Source organism: Archocentrus centrarchus, chromosome 6 (assembly GCF_007364275.1).
Source record: "Archocentrus centrarchus isolate MPI-CPG fArcCen1 chromosome 6, fArcCen1, whole genome shotgun sequence".
NCBI classification, from domain to species: Eukaryota; Metazoa; Chordata; class Actinopteri; order Cichliformes; family Cichlidae; genus Archocentrus; species Archocentrus centrarchus.
The window spans coordinates 2,090,490-2,102,268 of record NC_044351.1 but is presented as its reverse complement, the minus strand read 5'-3'; the positions used below and the strand labels follow the sequence as shown (position 1 = coordinate 2,102,268).

The 11,779-nt window shown below is 40.8% G+C and overlaps 1 protein-coding gene across 1 annotated transcript in view; it reads right to left on the bottom strand.

The window, feature by feature from the left end:
• Window positions 1–2,086: 2,086 nt before the first annotated feature.
• The window catches only part of LOC115781743 (GTPase IMAP family member 9-like), a 38,604-nt gene continuing 28,911 nt past the window's right edge, over window positions 2,087–11,779 (bottom strand). The window contains exon 2 of the mRNA XM_030731581.1: window positions 2,087–3,220. Within this exon, the coding sequence (XP_030587441.1) occupies window positions 2,250–3,220 (971 nt within the window). The 3' untranslated portion in view covers window positions 2,087–2,249. The remainder of the gene's footprint in view (window positions 3,221–11,779) is intronic.

Genomic DNA, 11,779 nt, shown 5'->3' with positions numbered 1-11,779 from the left:
GGTTCCTGAGTGAGGGGAGCGGGAGAGTGACTGACTGGTGTGGACACTGTACCGGTCTGTTGTGGTCAATACAGCTGGGTGTGAAAGTGAAGCCATTTTTTTTTTTTACAGGCTTATCTACATTCCCACCCTCACCTATGACCACGACTTCTGGGTAGTGAAGAAACAAATGAGATCACAGCAGCACAAATGAGTTTCCTCCAGAGGTCATACAGCCCAGGTGGTTCAACTCCTGACCAGGTGCCTACTGGGGGAAGTGTTTGGGGCAGACCCAGGATTAGACCTCCATGCTGACTGATGTGTGTTCATTTCAGTTATTTTATACTGGGATCAAAATGACCCCAACAGCTTTAATGATAAGTCCAACATATTTAACGTCTGCTTGAAAACAAAGTGACACCAGAATCAGAGGACAGAGAAGAAGCTTTGAAGTAATAACGTGGGTCGTATTGCACATCTGTGAGGTCAGACACTGATGTTGGAGAGAAGGCCTTGCTCACAGTCTCCGCTCTATCAGGCTGAGGTCAGGACTCTGTGCGGGCCAGTCAAGTTCTTCCACACCAAACTGGCTCATCCATGTCTTTATGGAGCTGCTCTGTGCACTGGTGTGCAGTCATGTTGGAACAGGAAGGGGCCATCCCCAAACTGTTCCCACAAAGGTGGGAGCATCAAATTCTCCAAAATGTCTTGGTATGGAAAAGCTTTGATGATGCCTCATTTTGAAGGTCCAGTCTTCTTGTTTTCAGCTAAAACCAAATCAGCTCAAATTCCAATGAAAGCAGTTTTCAGGCCTCGTCTATAATCATTTGAAGCCTAATGAGCCAGCCGTACAATGTCACAGATTCAGGAAATGGTTCACGGGTTTGGTGTGTGAGTGGAAATATAAGGGGCAATTGATTCAAGTTTCATGTTTTGTGATGGAACCAGGAAGAAAGCAGAGATTTTCTCATTTCTGGGAACATTTGAATTGATCTGTCCTAATGAGGTATGCACATAATTATTGCTTAATTTGTTACTGAGTAATATAAGTACAGTCACATCACAGTTTGTTCCCACTTTCCCTTTTGACTCCGCCATTGTATCATAAAGACAGACATCATATTAATAAGTTCAGCATTTATGTATCGGCATCACAAACATTCATTTATTCTATTGAAAGCTTCACAAACCAAAGCCACTGCATCATTATAATCACTCAGGCAGCCACCTTGTGTTGCAGTAATGTTAATTAAACAAACAAATTATTTAATTGTCCACTGAAAAAAATATTTTCACACTTGCCTTTTATTGTGGTGTTAAAATGTGTTATGGTGTAAAACTACCTCTTCCCCCTTTTTAACCCTGTCCTCTGATACAATTAAAAAAACTGCAGTAGTAAACATTCAAGGTCTGTATGATCCAAACTCTTATTATCATGACCTTTGAAGAACTGAGGCAGAAATCTAATCTGAACACAAAACATATCTTTAAATATCTTCCACAAACCTCCACAAACAGCTGCTGGCATAATGCTGAGAGGGGAATGTTTAAGAAGGGCATCATATCAGAGGTTCCCATCTGTTCCATTTTCAAATGTTCCTTCATGCATTTAGAAGCTGAATGCATGAAGGAAGATTTGGAAATGAAATGTGAGCAGAGGATTGGAAATCACTCAAACAGTGATTACACACCTCAGACTAACACACTGTCATTGGTTTATGTGAGCATGTGGAATAAAAATCCAGCAGACACACTGAGGAGATGCTCAGAGGCTGAAGGAGCCGTTTCAGAGTTTGGCACAAAGACTCCAATGAACCCGAAGCTGCTTCTAAATGAACAGCAGATTATTTTACAGTAACAGGAAGTGTGGGCTGATATTTATCAGAATTGAACTGAAGAAATGAAACAGCAAGCTGGTAAACAAATATAACCAAACAAATCCAAATGCTGCTTTAAGCATATAAATTCAAACTTGTGCATCAGATTTGTTTTTTACTCTTGAAGATATTTGACGTGCACTCACTCACACTCAGAAGAAAAAGACATTTCACACGAGTCAAAAGCCTCAACATGAATATTTTAATAATATTAACTGCAATTGTGTCATATTCATTTATCGACTATGCTTACAGGTCCTTCTAAATATGGTCACCTCTACTATTGCCTAAACTTTAGGCCCATAAATGCAGATAGAGCAAAGATAATGATTGAGGCCAATCCAAAGACTTATTCCTGAATTCCAAACTGGCCAGAATAAAAATCCCGGGGTATTAAACACCAGACTGACCACCCTGACTGAGACCTTTATAGTATGATTGTCCTCCCTCACAGATGGAATTTATCTTCTCCAGCAGCTCTCGGACCTGATCCCTGTTTTCCATCTTCTTGTTGTTGAACACATGGTACACACCACTGCAGCTCTTCAGCAGCTTATGGATGTTCTCGTCCTCTTTGGTGAATTTCTCCATGTCGATGTCACTGTTTTCCAGTCGATCTCCGTAGGTGAACAGCACCATGGTGTGTTTGGAGACATCAGGACTCAGCATGTTCTGCAGAGCTTTCAGTCCTTCCTGCTCTTGTGGGGTGAATCTTCCAAGCTGGAGGACAAGAAGGAAGACATGAGGACCTGGAGAGCTCAGCTTAAGTGCTTTATTCAGCTCTTTTTTGATCTTCTCTTCAGACAGCTGAGTGCTGAAGAGTCCAGGGGTGTCAACCACAGAGACCCTGCAACCCCAAGTATCTGCTTTTCTCTTAGTACTGCTCGGGCCCTGGACAGCAGCTCCTTCCTTGTCACTGCTCGGGCCCTGGACAGCAGCTCCTTCCTTGTCACTGCTCGGGCCCTGGACAGCAGCTCCTTCCTTGTCACTGCTCGGGCCCTGGACAGCAGCTCCTTCCTTGTCACTGCTCGGACCCTGGACAGCAGCTCCTTCCTTGTCACTGCTCGGGCCCTGGACAGCAGCTCCTTCCTTGTCACTGCTCGGGCCCTGGACAGCAGCTCCTTCCTTGTCACTGATGTGATTCTGATTAGCAGCTTTTCTCTTTTTACTGCTCTGGTCCTGAACATTAGTTCCTTTATTCTCTGTGCTCTCACCCCGATCAACAACTTCTTTCCTCTCACTACGCTGAGTCACAGGGGTAAAACTGATCCTAGAGTCAAACTCCTTCTTTCCCAGGATGGTGTTCCCTACTGAACTCTTCCCAACTTTCTCCTGACCCACCAGCACCACCCTCAGTTCAGTGCCTGAAACACAGGGTATAAGGGGGAGACAGAGTGTCAAATAGGGTCAAAGGATTGGTGCACAAGTCATGCAGCAAGACATGCTAAAAAGAGGGAGGATATTTTAAGTGCTAAACACCACCTCCATCAAAAATGAGACAATATTTATAGAATATTTTCCACATGTGCTAATCAAATATTTTTTTCCATCAAAACCTGGTAAATACCTGTCTCTGCCTAGTCTAAATGACAAAAGCCTCTAAATACCACTTATGTGGCTGAATGGCTCAGTGTCTACCCGCATAGGTGGCGCTCTATGAGGAACAAGTAGATTTAGATGTTTTTCCATTAAAAAAAAAAAAAAACTTCTGGATTTTAAATGTTCTGCTGCAAAACAAAATACTTGCTATTTGTTCAAAAGTAGGGAAACACCTATATTTACATTTTTGGAAACGAGGCACTTGCACTCTCATCATTTGCCGTACAATAAAATTTCTTAACTTTAACATACCAGCCTGATTTAAAAAAAAAAAAAAAAAAAAAAAAAAAGTGTCCAGACAAATGTCTTGTTTCCACTAATACCTACTCAGCACGACTCGACATGGATTTGTTTTGTTTCCATTACAATTGTGCACCACCTGTGGGTGGAGTTGATAATGTGGGCAGAAGTCACTTGATGTAATTTGTACGCAATTCAAATGCTACCATTAGCTCAAAGACCTCCTGATACACTCATTTCTTGTCCGCCTCCAAGCACAGAAACATCTGCACCTTCTTAAGACATACTTGTATTTGCTTACGTTTGAGACTAGTTGAGTGGAGTATCCTGGCTTTATTATGGTATCTTAGTTTTTATATATCTGTGATTTTATCTAGGGTCTCACCAGTTAATATTTAAGTATAGATTGTATTTATTGTTGTTTTAAGGACTATTGCATGTTTTGATGATCTGTACAGGACTTTGGTCAACGGAAGTTGTTTTTAATGTGCTATAGAAATAAACTTTGCCCTGCCTCGTTGTTGGGTAATGGAGTTGGTTTGCGTGCCTCCATTTTCTTGCTGTTGGATTTTAAAAATGACACGTTTGATTCAGGGGAAGGAGTTGCTCTCATGAGTGACGGCACTCCCTGGCCAATCAGTGGAATTCTGTTCTTCAGCACCACATTTTCGGATCACGTTGGATCGCTTGGAACCCTGGCTGAGTGGGTACTAAAACAAGGACCTGGTACCTGGACCTAATGGAAAACCCTACAAGCCATATCGAGTTGAAATGCAGCATTAGAGGGTTTTGCATCTGAACTCTTCATTTAGTTTCTTTGGTTGCAGAAATAATGGTTTCAGACAGGAAGTGATTTGTCAGTTTTATATTCATTAAAAAGGAATAAAATGCACACGAACCAGACATTCACTGTTTATGCCAGTAGTTATAATTAGGCGGCCCATTTACACCTAGGTTTGAAAAAAGCCTTGCGCGTGTGTGTGAGGAGCGCGTGCGTGTGTCCGTGCGTGTATGTGCTGACGTGTGATAATGACGTACACGTGTCCGATCAAAACAATCGAGCTCATTGTCTCTCCTCACAAGTGTTTTTTCCCACATGATGATCAAAGAGGTTCAAACTCACAAAACAGTGGTTAATTAAAAATACAAAAGGTAAATAATCTAATATCCGAGCTCACCTGTCGAGCATGATACAGACAGTACATAATTAAAATACTATGGCTAAATAATAGCCCTATATCCGACCTCAGCAGTGGGGCTGTTACCATCATTTACATACAGAAATGTCTGAGGGCCCTGGCTACACATTAAAAAACATCTTGTTGCAGACTTTGCGCATCAACAAACAGTGATATGATACTATGAAAAATTACTTAAGTCCACTATAGTGAAATCAAACTAAGGTGATATTTTAGCAAGGAAAGGATCCCTTGAGATTAAAAATCTCTTATTTTTTCATGGATGATCAGACTAAGACAATCCGTAGCAGAATATAAACATGTAAAACAGAAATACAAACATCACATAGTTACATGTTCATAGACATAAAATAATTAAAATTTTATAACATAAATTAAGAAAATCAAGTACAACCGATGGAATCAGCCAAAAAAGTATGCAGTTTCGATTTAAATACACACAATGAAGTTAAATCCACAGATGATACTTCTGGTTTATCACATGGTCAACAGATGAACGTTTGACTCCGATAACGCTGTCCTCCAATTCAAAAAGTGCCCGTTCAATATCTTTGACCTCTCTTAACTCGTGAAGATAAGCCTCCGTTGTGCCCATAAGCCTGTGTGTGTCCGGAGTGAAGCCTTCCAAACGGAGAATTTGCATCAATATAGGTATAAAATGCCCATTCCAAAATCTTTTCGATAGGTGCTCATAATACTTGAAAAAGTAGTGTCTCTCTAAAGGAGCCCCACAGGTGTGTCTTCTTTGTGAGGCTTCACATCCTGCGCAAATCTCTCTTTTGTGTTTTTGAATAAGCATGTTTAGAACGGACTTGACGCTGAGCTTTACAAAGTCTAGCACGACCGCGTGCATCTGAGTCGTCTCCACAGGGAAATTACGCACCTCCATCAGATCGTAGATCTGTGCCACTGCAAAATCCTCGCACTGCAAACACTGCAGAGACAAGCTTATAACCGCCTTTGGCTCTCGTGACCTCGCCCTACTGGTCGTATACAGATACTGCAGCTTTTAGTCACACAAAACACAGACGTATTCTGAATCAGTCACGGGGACCGTAGCTCATTAACACCTACAGCCATCACGGTCACGGTGTTCCATTACTAGCTAGCCGCCATACCTGACAATGTGCGTAATTCACCTCTCAAGCTAATAACATCGATGAAAGAGCAGCAAAACATAGCTGACAACATCGTAACTAAGCATATAAACACCGAAATGAGAACTCCCATGATCCTTTGCTCTGACGGGGCCCACCCTTGATTGGCTCTAGCCCTTTGTGCAGTATGCAGTCTAAGATACAGAAAAAACAATGTTTACACATGAAAAAAAAAAACGTGCTAGTCTGTATGATCTGATTTATCAACACCCCAAACCTTTTGCACGGTGCAGACACAGGGGCTGTTAGCATTGTTATTTTATAAAAGGTTATTTAGGAGTGGGAGTTTGTTTAAACATGTTAGCCGAATTGATGTGTTTTAACAACACCCTGTAATAAAACTTTTATTCTGCTGTATTCTATTGAGTTGGTTCTGATGAAGACAAACTGTGCAGAGATGTTTCATTAACAAGCTAAGATCCTCTGTTAATGATGATGAAAAAAGAATAGAAACACGGATAATGGGTAAATCGGTGCATCGTTTTGACTTACACAAAAATAGGATTATACACGTCTCTGAGGCATTATTTCCTCCTGTGTGATATTCTGTTGTGAGCTTGAATCGTACTTTGGGGTATGCTGTGTGGAAAAAAGGATGAGATTCTGCACCTATAATGAATTCGCCAAACTGTCAGGTTTTATCAAGCTCAGTGAAAACATCTTCGGTGGTAAAAACAGAAACTAAAGTAACTCACCCTGGTAATAGGGATGAATAGTTAAAGTGTACATGAGTGAAAGTTCACCTAATGAACGTTGTGTGAGTGCCGACCTCTTTGTACCTGAAAATTAGAGTCGGTTAGTGTTTTTTTTAAGAAAATGCAGATGTGATAACAAATAGAATTACAAGAATGGTGTAAGAAATGCACATTGGATAGGAAAATACACAACTATTGCTATAACCATAGTTTTTTGTTTGTTTGTTTGGGACATAGTATGTGATGTTTTTATGAATGAATGCAAAGATGTTTTAAACATATATTGCACTGTTTTCCGTGAGGAATGCAGAGTTTAAAAAAAATGAGGAGTCTGTACAGTTTTTAACATTGATTTTTTTTTTATTTCAACCCATAAACCAAAAATACAGAGTATGCATTACATACACAGTCTGTGTTTGCCTAGCCAGTAGTTTTCCACCATGAGAAGCTCTGCTGGTAAGTCCTCAAAGAAATACTCCTCCCTCAGTTCATGATACATATTGTCTATTGCATCTGTGATGTTTAATGCATGCATCAATTCAGACACCTGAGCGTCCACAATCCACGTGAAATCCTTATGTGCGTCGTCCCGACTGTTAGACCACAAGAAGAGTCGAACGGCAGGAATGAGTCGATCTGTCCAGAATATTTTCATCACTTCATCGTAATGGGGTGCGTAGAAGAAATCAGGAATATCCTGCTTACAGCTGTGCTGATCATAGCTAGGGTGTTTGACTCGACATTCGTAGCATATCACTTCATGATAGTTCTGCACGGCCTTACACAGAATGCGTAGTGTAGCGATCTTAACAGCCGCGACCCCGCGCCGCGACAGCTGCTGTTCAGGTATTTGGTGAGATGGTGGAGGTGAAGAAGATGGAGAATCAGTAGGAGGAGGTACGGTCATCACCCGTGACGGTGGTGAAGTTTTAACGTCTGGAAAACATGCATCATTAGTTATCATTAATGTTATATACACAAAATACACAAACGTACAATTATTTATTTTTCTTTAAAAAAAAAGGAATGAGTTGCTATACAAAATACAGTTTAGGTTCACATAATGCTGTGTAAAAGTATATGCTTACCTGAATCCATTTAAAAGTCCGAGTGTAACGTTGCGCCAGAGTCAGTTTAGAAAGAAAAACTTTGGGGGAAAAAGAAACTACGTGATCCTCTTCACAACCAACGTTTGAGACGGTCTTGTCACGCTCAAATACATGAAACACTAGAGAAATCGAGTTGGTTTTATAATTTCTGACGTGCGCTCACTGTTCATAGCCAGGAACTGCAACTTTATTGACAAGAAACACAAACGTGCTGCTCTGAAACAACCGCGGTGACGGTAGGCCCTTAGCGGCTACAGACATCTCAGTCACGGTGTTCCATTACTAGTTAGTCTCTGTACCTGGCAACGTGCGTAATTCACATCTCAAATGAATAATATCTATGAGAGATCCGCAAAACATGACCGATAACTAAACACACAAACCACGAAATGAGAACTCCCATGATCCTTTGCGCCTTCATTTGAAAGAACAAAAGAACTCCATTTCAGCTGATCACACTCTCATCAGTCCATGCTTTAACATGGAAAAAACCTTGTACTGATCATCGCACAAAGCTTATGATGAGCATGACATTCAGTTTTCTGTCTTAACCCTGTGGGGAGAATGTTGATATAGGTCTGATCACGAGGCATATCTAGATTTTGATCATAGTCTGACATTTTTTCAATACGATCGGGATTTCTTTGGTTTTTACACCAAATTTGTTTGTTCAACTCACTAAACGAGATCACACAAGCCTGTGGGACTGCATGGTAAAAGAGAGAGAAAGCTCAGTGATCTCCGGGTTAACTTTGCATTACCTAACCACTTTGTTTGCAGCCCGATTCAGGAACTGCAGTTTTATCCGCACAGAAAGCCATTCGCAGGTTAGGGCCGTGCTGCAAAATCAGTCCCCAGCGATCCTATGCCGTTAGCGATCACGATCACTGTGTTTACATGGATGAACGGATCCCCCTAACATGTGAGTTGTTATTATTTCCTGAGAAAAAAGTCTCCGATGGGAAAATCAGATTAAAAAATAACTACAAAGCGATTTAAGAAACTAGCGCTGAAATGTGAATACGCTAAACATGCAGCAAAACTTCATCTGTTGTCGCCGGATCGCGGCGTTGTAAAATGCGACATGTTGCTGAGTTGAGTTATTTTATTTTATCATCGCATAGACTTTTAGTAAGGCCGATTGTGTAATTATTTGTGTGGGTGTCTAAATAAATGCCTTGGGTTTCGGGGTGAATCTACTAATCTGATTAATGTGTAGCCAGGGCCCTCAGACATTTCTGTATGTAAATGATGGTAACAGCCCCACTGCTGAGGTCGGATATAGGGCTATTATTTAGCCATAGTATTTTAATTAAGTACTGTCTGTATCATGCTCGACAGGTGAGCTCGGATATTAGATTATTTACCTTTTGTATTTTTAATTAACCACTGTTTTGTGAGTTTGGACCTCTTTGATCATCATGTGGGAAAAAACACTTGTGAGGAGAGACAATGAGCTCGATTGTTTTGATCGGACACGTGTACGTCATTATCACACGTCAGCACATACACGCACGGACACACGCACGCGCAAGGCTTTTTTCCACACCTAGGTGTGAATGGGCCGCCTAATTATAACTACTTATGCCAATCTTTAAATACATTCCAATACATTTCCCTTTGATAAAATAGTACATTTCAGTTAATTATCTGAATTACACGGGGCGCCCCGGTGGCTCAGTGGTGGAACATCAGCGGCGCGGGTTTGAATCCCGGCTTGTCACCAATTTGCCTGCATGTCTTCCCCTATATCCTTCCCCCATTTCCTGTCTCTGTAGACTGTTGATAACAGCTGCTGTGGCAAAAAAATTAAAAAGAAAAAATTCTCTCAATTACATGTACTTAATTGTTGTTGCTGTGCAGAAAATGTCTACATGGGGAGGAGGCCTTTGTGTGAGTTCTGTGGAGATTTGCACAGAGTGCTTTATTTAACTTGTAGAAGTGTGTAGACAAAAGTTAACCACAGTCTTAATGTCACCCTCTGACCTCCATCTAAGCCAGGGAACGTCAAATGGCGGCCCGTGGGCCACATCCAGCCCGCCAGAGCTTTCCATCCGCCCCCGAATAGTACTGCCAATCAATCATGTTTGGTCATAACAATAAAATTCCATCTGACTAATCTGAATGATCAAAAACTTCCAAATGGCCCTAGAACCAATCAGAATGCAAAATTGGATCATGTGACTTCAAGCATTTTCTGGCTGCACTGAGGAGCAGGATTTTGTTGATGGTAATCAAATTGTAAGCACAGCTGAAGGTCAATCTACCGTTGTCACGAACCCCTCGGCCTAGTGTCTACTATTCTGTTACTGTTACAATAAATGTGCTGCCATTTTGCACCATTGTGGTTATACTGTGTGAATCTATATCAAAATCTTTTTATCATAGTCTGATATTTGCACCTTTTGCTTTTCACACTGGGCAGACCAAATATTTTGCTGGTTTCCCTCAAAACAAATTATTTATTAAAAAGTAATAAAAGTATACAGTTGTCCCTTGCTATATTGCGGTTCAATTATTGCAGCTTCCCTGTATCGCAGTTTTTTTGGGAGGGTTGTTCTTTTTAAATCTAATTTTCTATCAGAGTTTTCACTATATCGTGGGATTTGGGGCCCGTATAAAATTTTACACGTCAAAAATTAAATAGGTTTAAGAGTGTAGAAAGTGTTTAAGAGTATATGAAGTGTTTACAAGAGAGTGGGAAAGGTTTACAGGAGTGTAGGAAGGGTTTATAAAGATTTTAGCCACTTGAATGTAACCCCCCCCCCCCCCCAAAAAAAAAAAAAAAAAAGTCACTTGCCCTCCTCCAGCTAAGCGACCGGCAACATTCGTGCATGTGAAATTTCGAGCTTGTACACGTAGACGCGCACGCTCGACTGGGCGAAGCGACACAACAAAGTTGAAAAATGTTCTACTTTTGTCGCTGTCGCGTGGCACTAAACCAATCAGCGAGGGTTTCATTGACTGACCAATGAGCGGAGAGTATGCTACACGCTGCAGTCTGCAACCACTTTCAGCATGAAGGAAAGCATAATTTTACCTGTGTTTGACTTTCCTATATTATACGACACTTTACGCAGTGATTATCAAGTTACACATAAAAGGCAGTCGTATGGAAACTTGTTGGCACAAGACTAACAGACAGAGAGGACTTTTGTGCTAATATAGGATGAACCCAAGGTTGTCTTTTCTTTTGTAGAGGAGACTTAACAGCAAGATTTCTGTCAGTTACAATAAAATCTTCTGACTCCTCGTCTTTATTGCCGTGTCTGACACGGACTGCTTTGAAAATGTCTACAGTAAATCCCTCCAGTTTCATAACCAATCACATTTCTTGGAGACGAGTGACGTGAGAGCGCGATTTGCAATGCTGCCGTCGTTATCGTGTCCCGTGTGTTCGGTTTCACCCCAGTGGCGATGCGGCCCATTTGTCGCTGTCGTTTGTCGCTCCCCGTGTCGCTCAAGCCCATTAGAAGGTTTGGTATCTGAACTCTTTGTTTCTATATTCATATATTAAAAAAAAAAAAAAAAGCCCACACTACAACAAAAACAATTTTTTTTTTTTTTTTTTTTTTTTTTTTTTTTTTTTTTTAGCCTGTCATGTCTGGTAGATCTTGCAAGCAGAACTGTGATCTGAATGCGTTGTTGTGCCAAACATATTTGCTATTTCAAGATGAGCTCTATAGGTTCTCAATAGGCTCTTCTTGTTGATGTTTTAACCCTTTATTTTATTTATCTGAGTTATTTTTCCACATACTATGTAACAGCCAGAGCTGACAGGCTGAAGAAAAGGAAAATAAAGAGAAGAAAAAGGGAGAGAGAAAGGGAGCAAAAAAAAAAAGGGAGAGAGCACAAGTCTATTAATCAGATACTTCATCACTTTAACATATAAAAAAATACTATCAATACTTGCAAAAATAAATT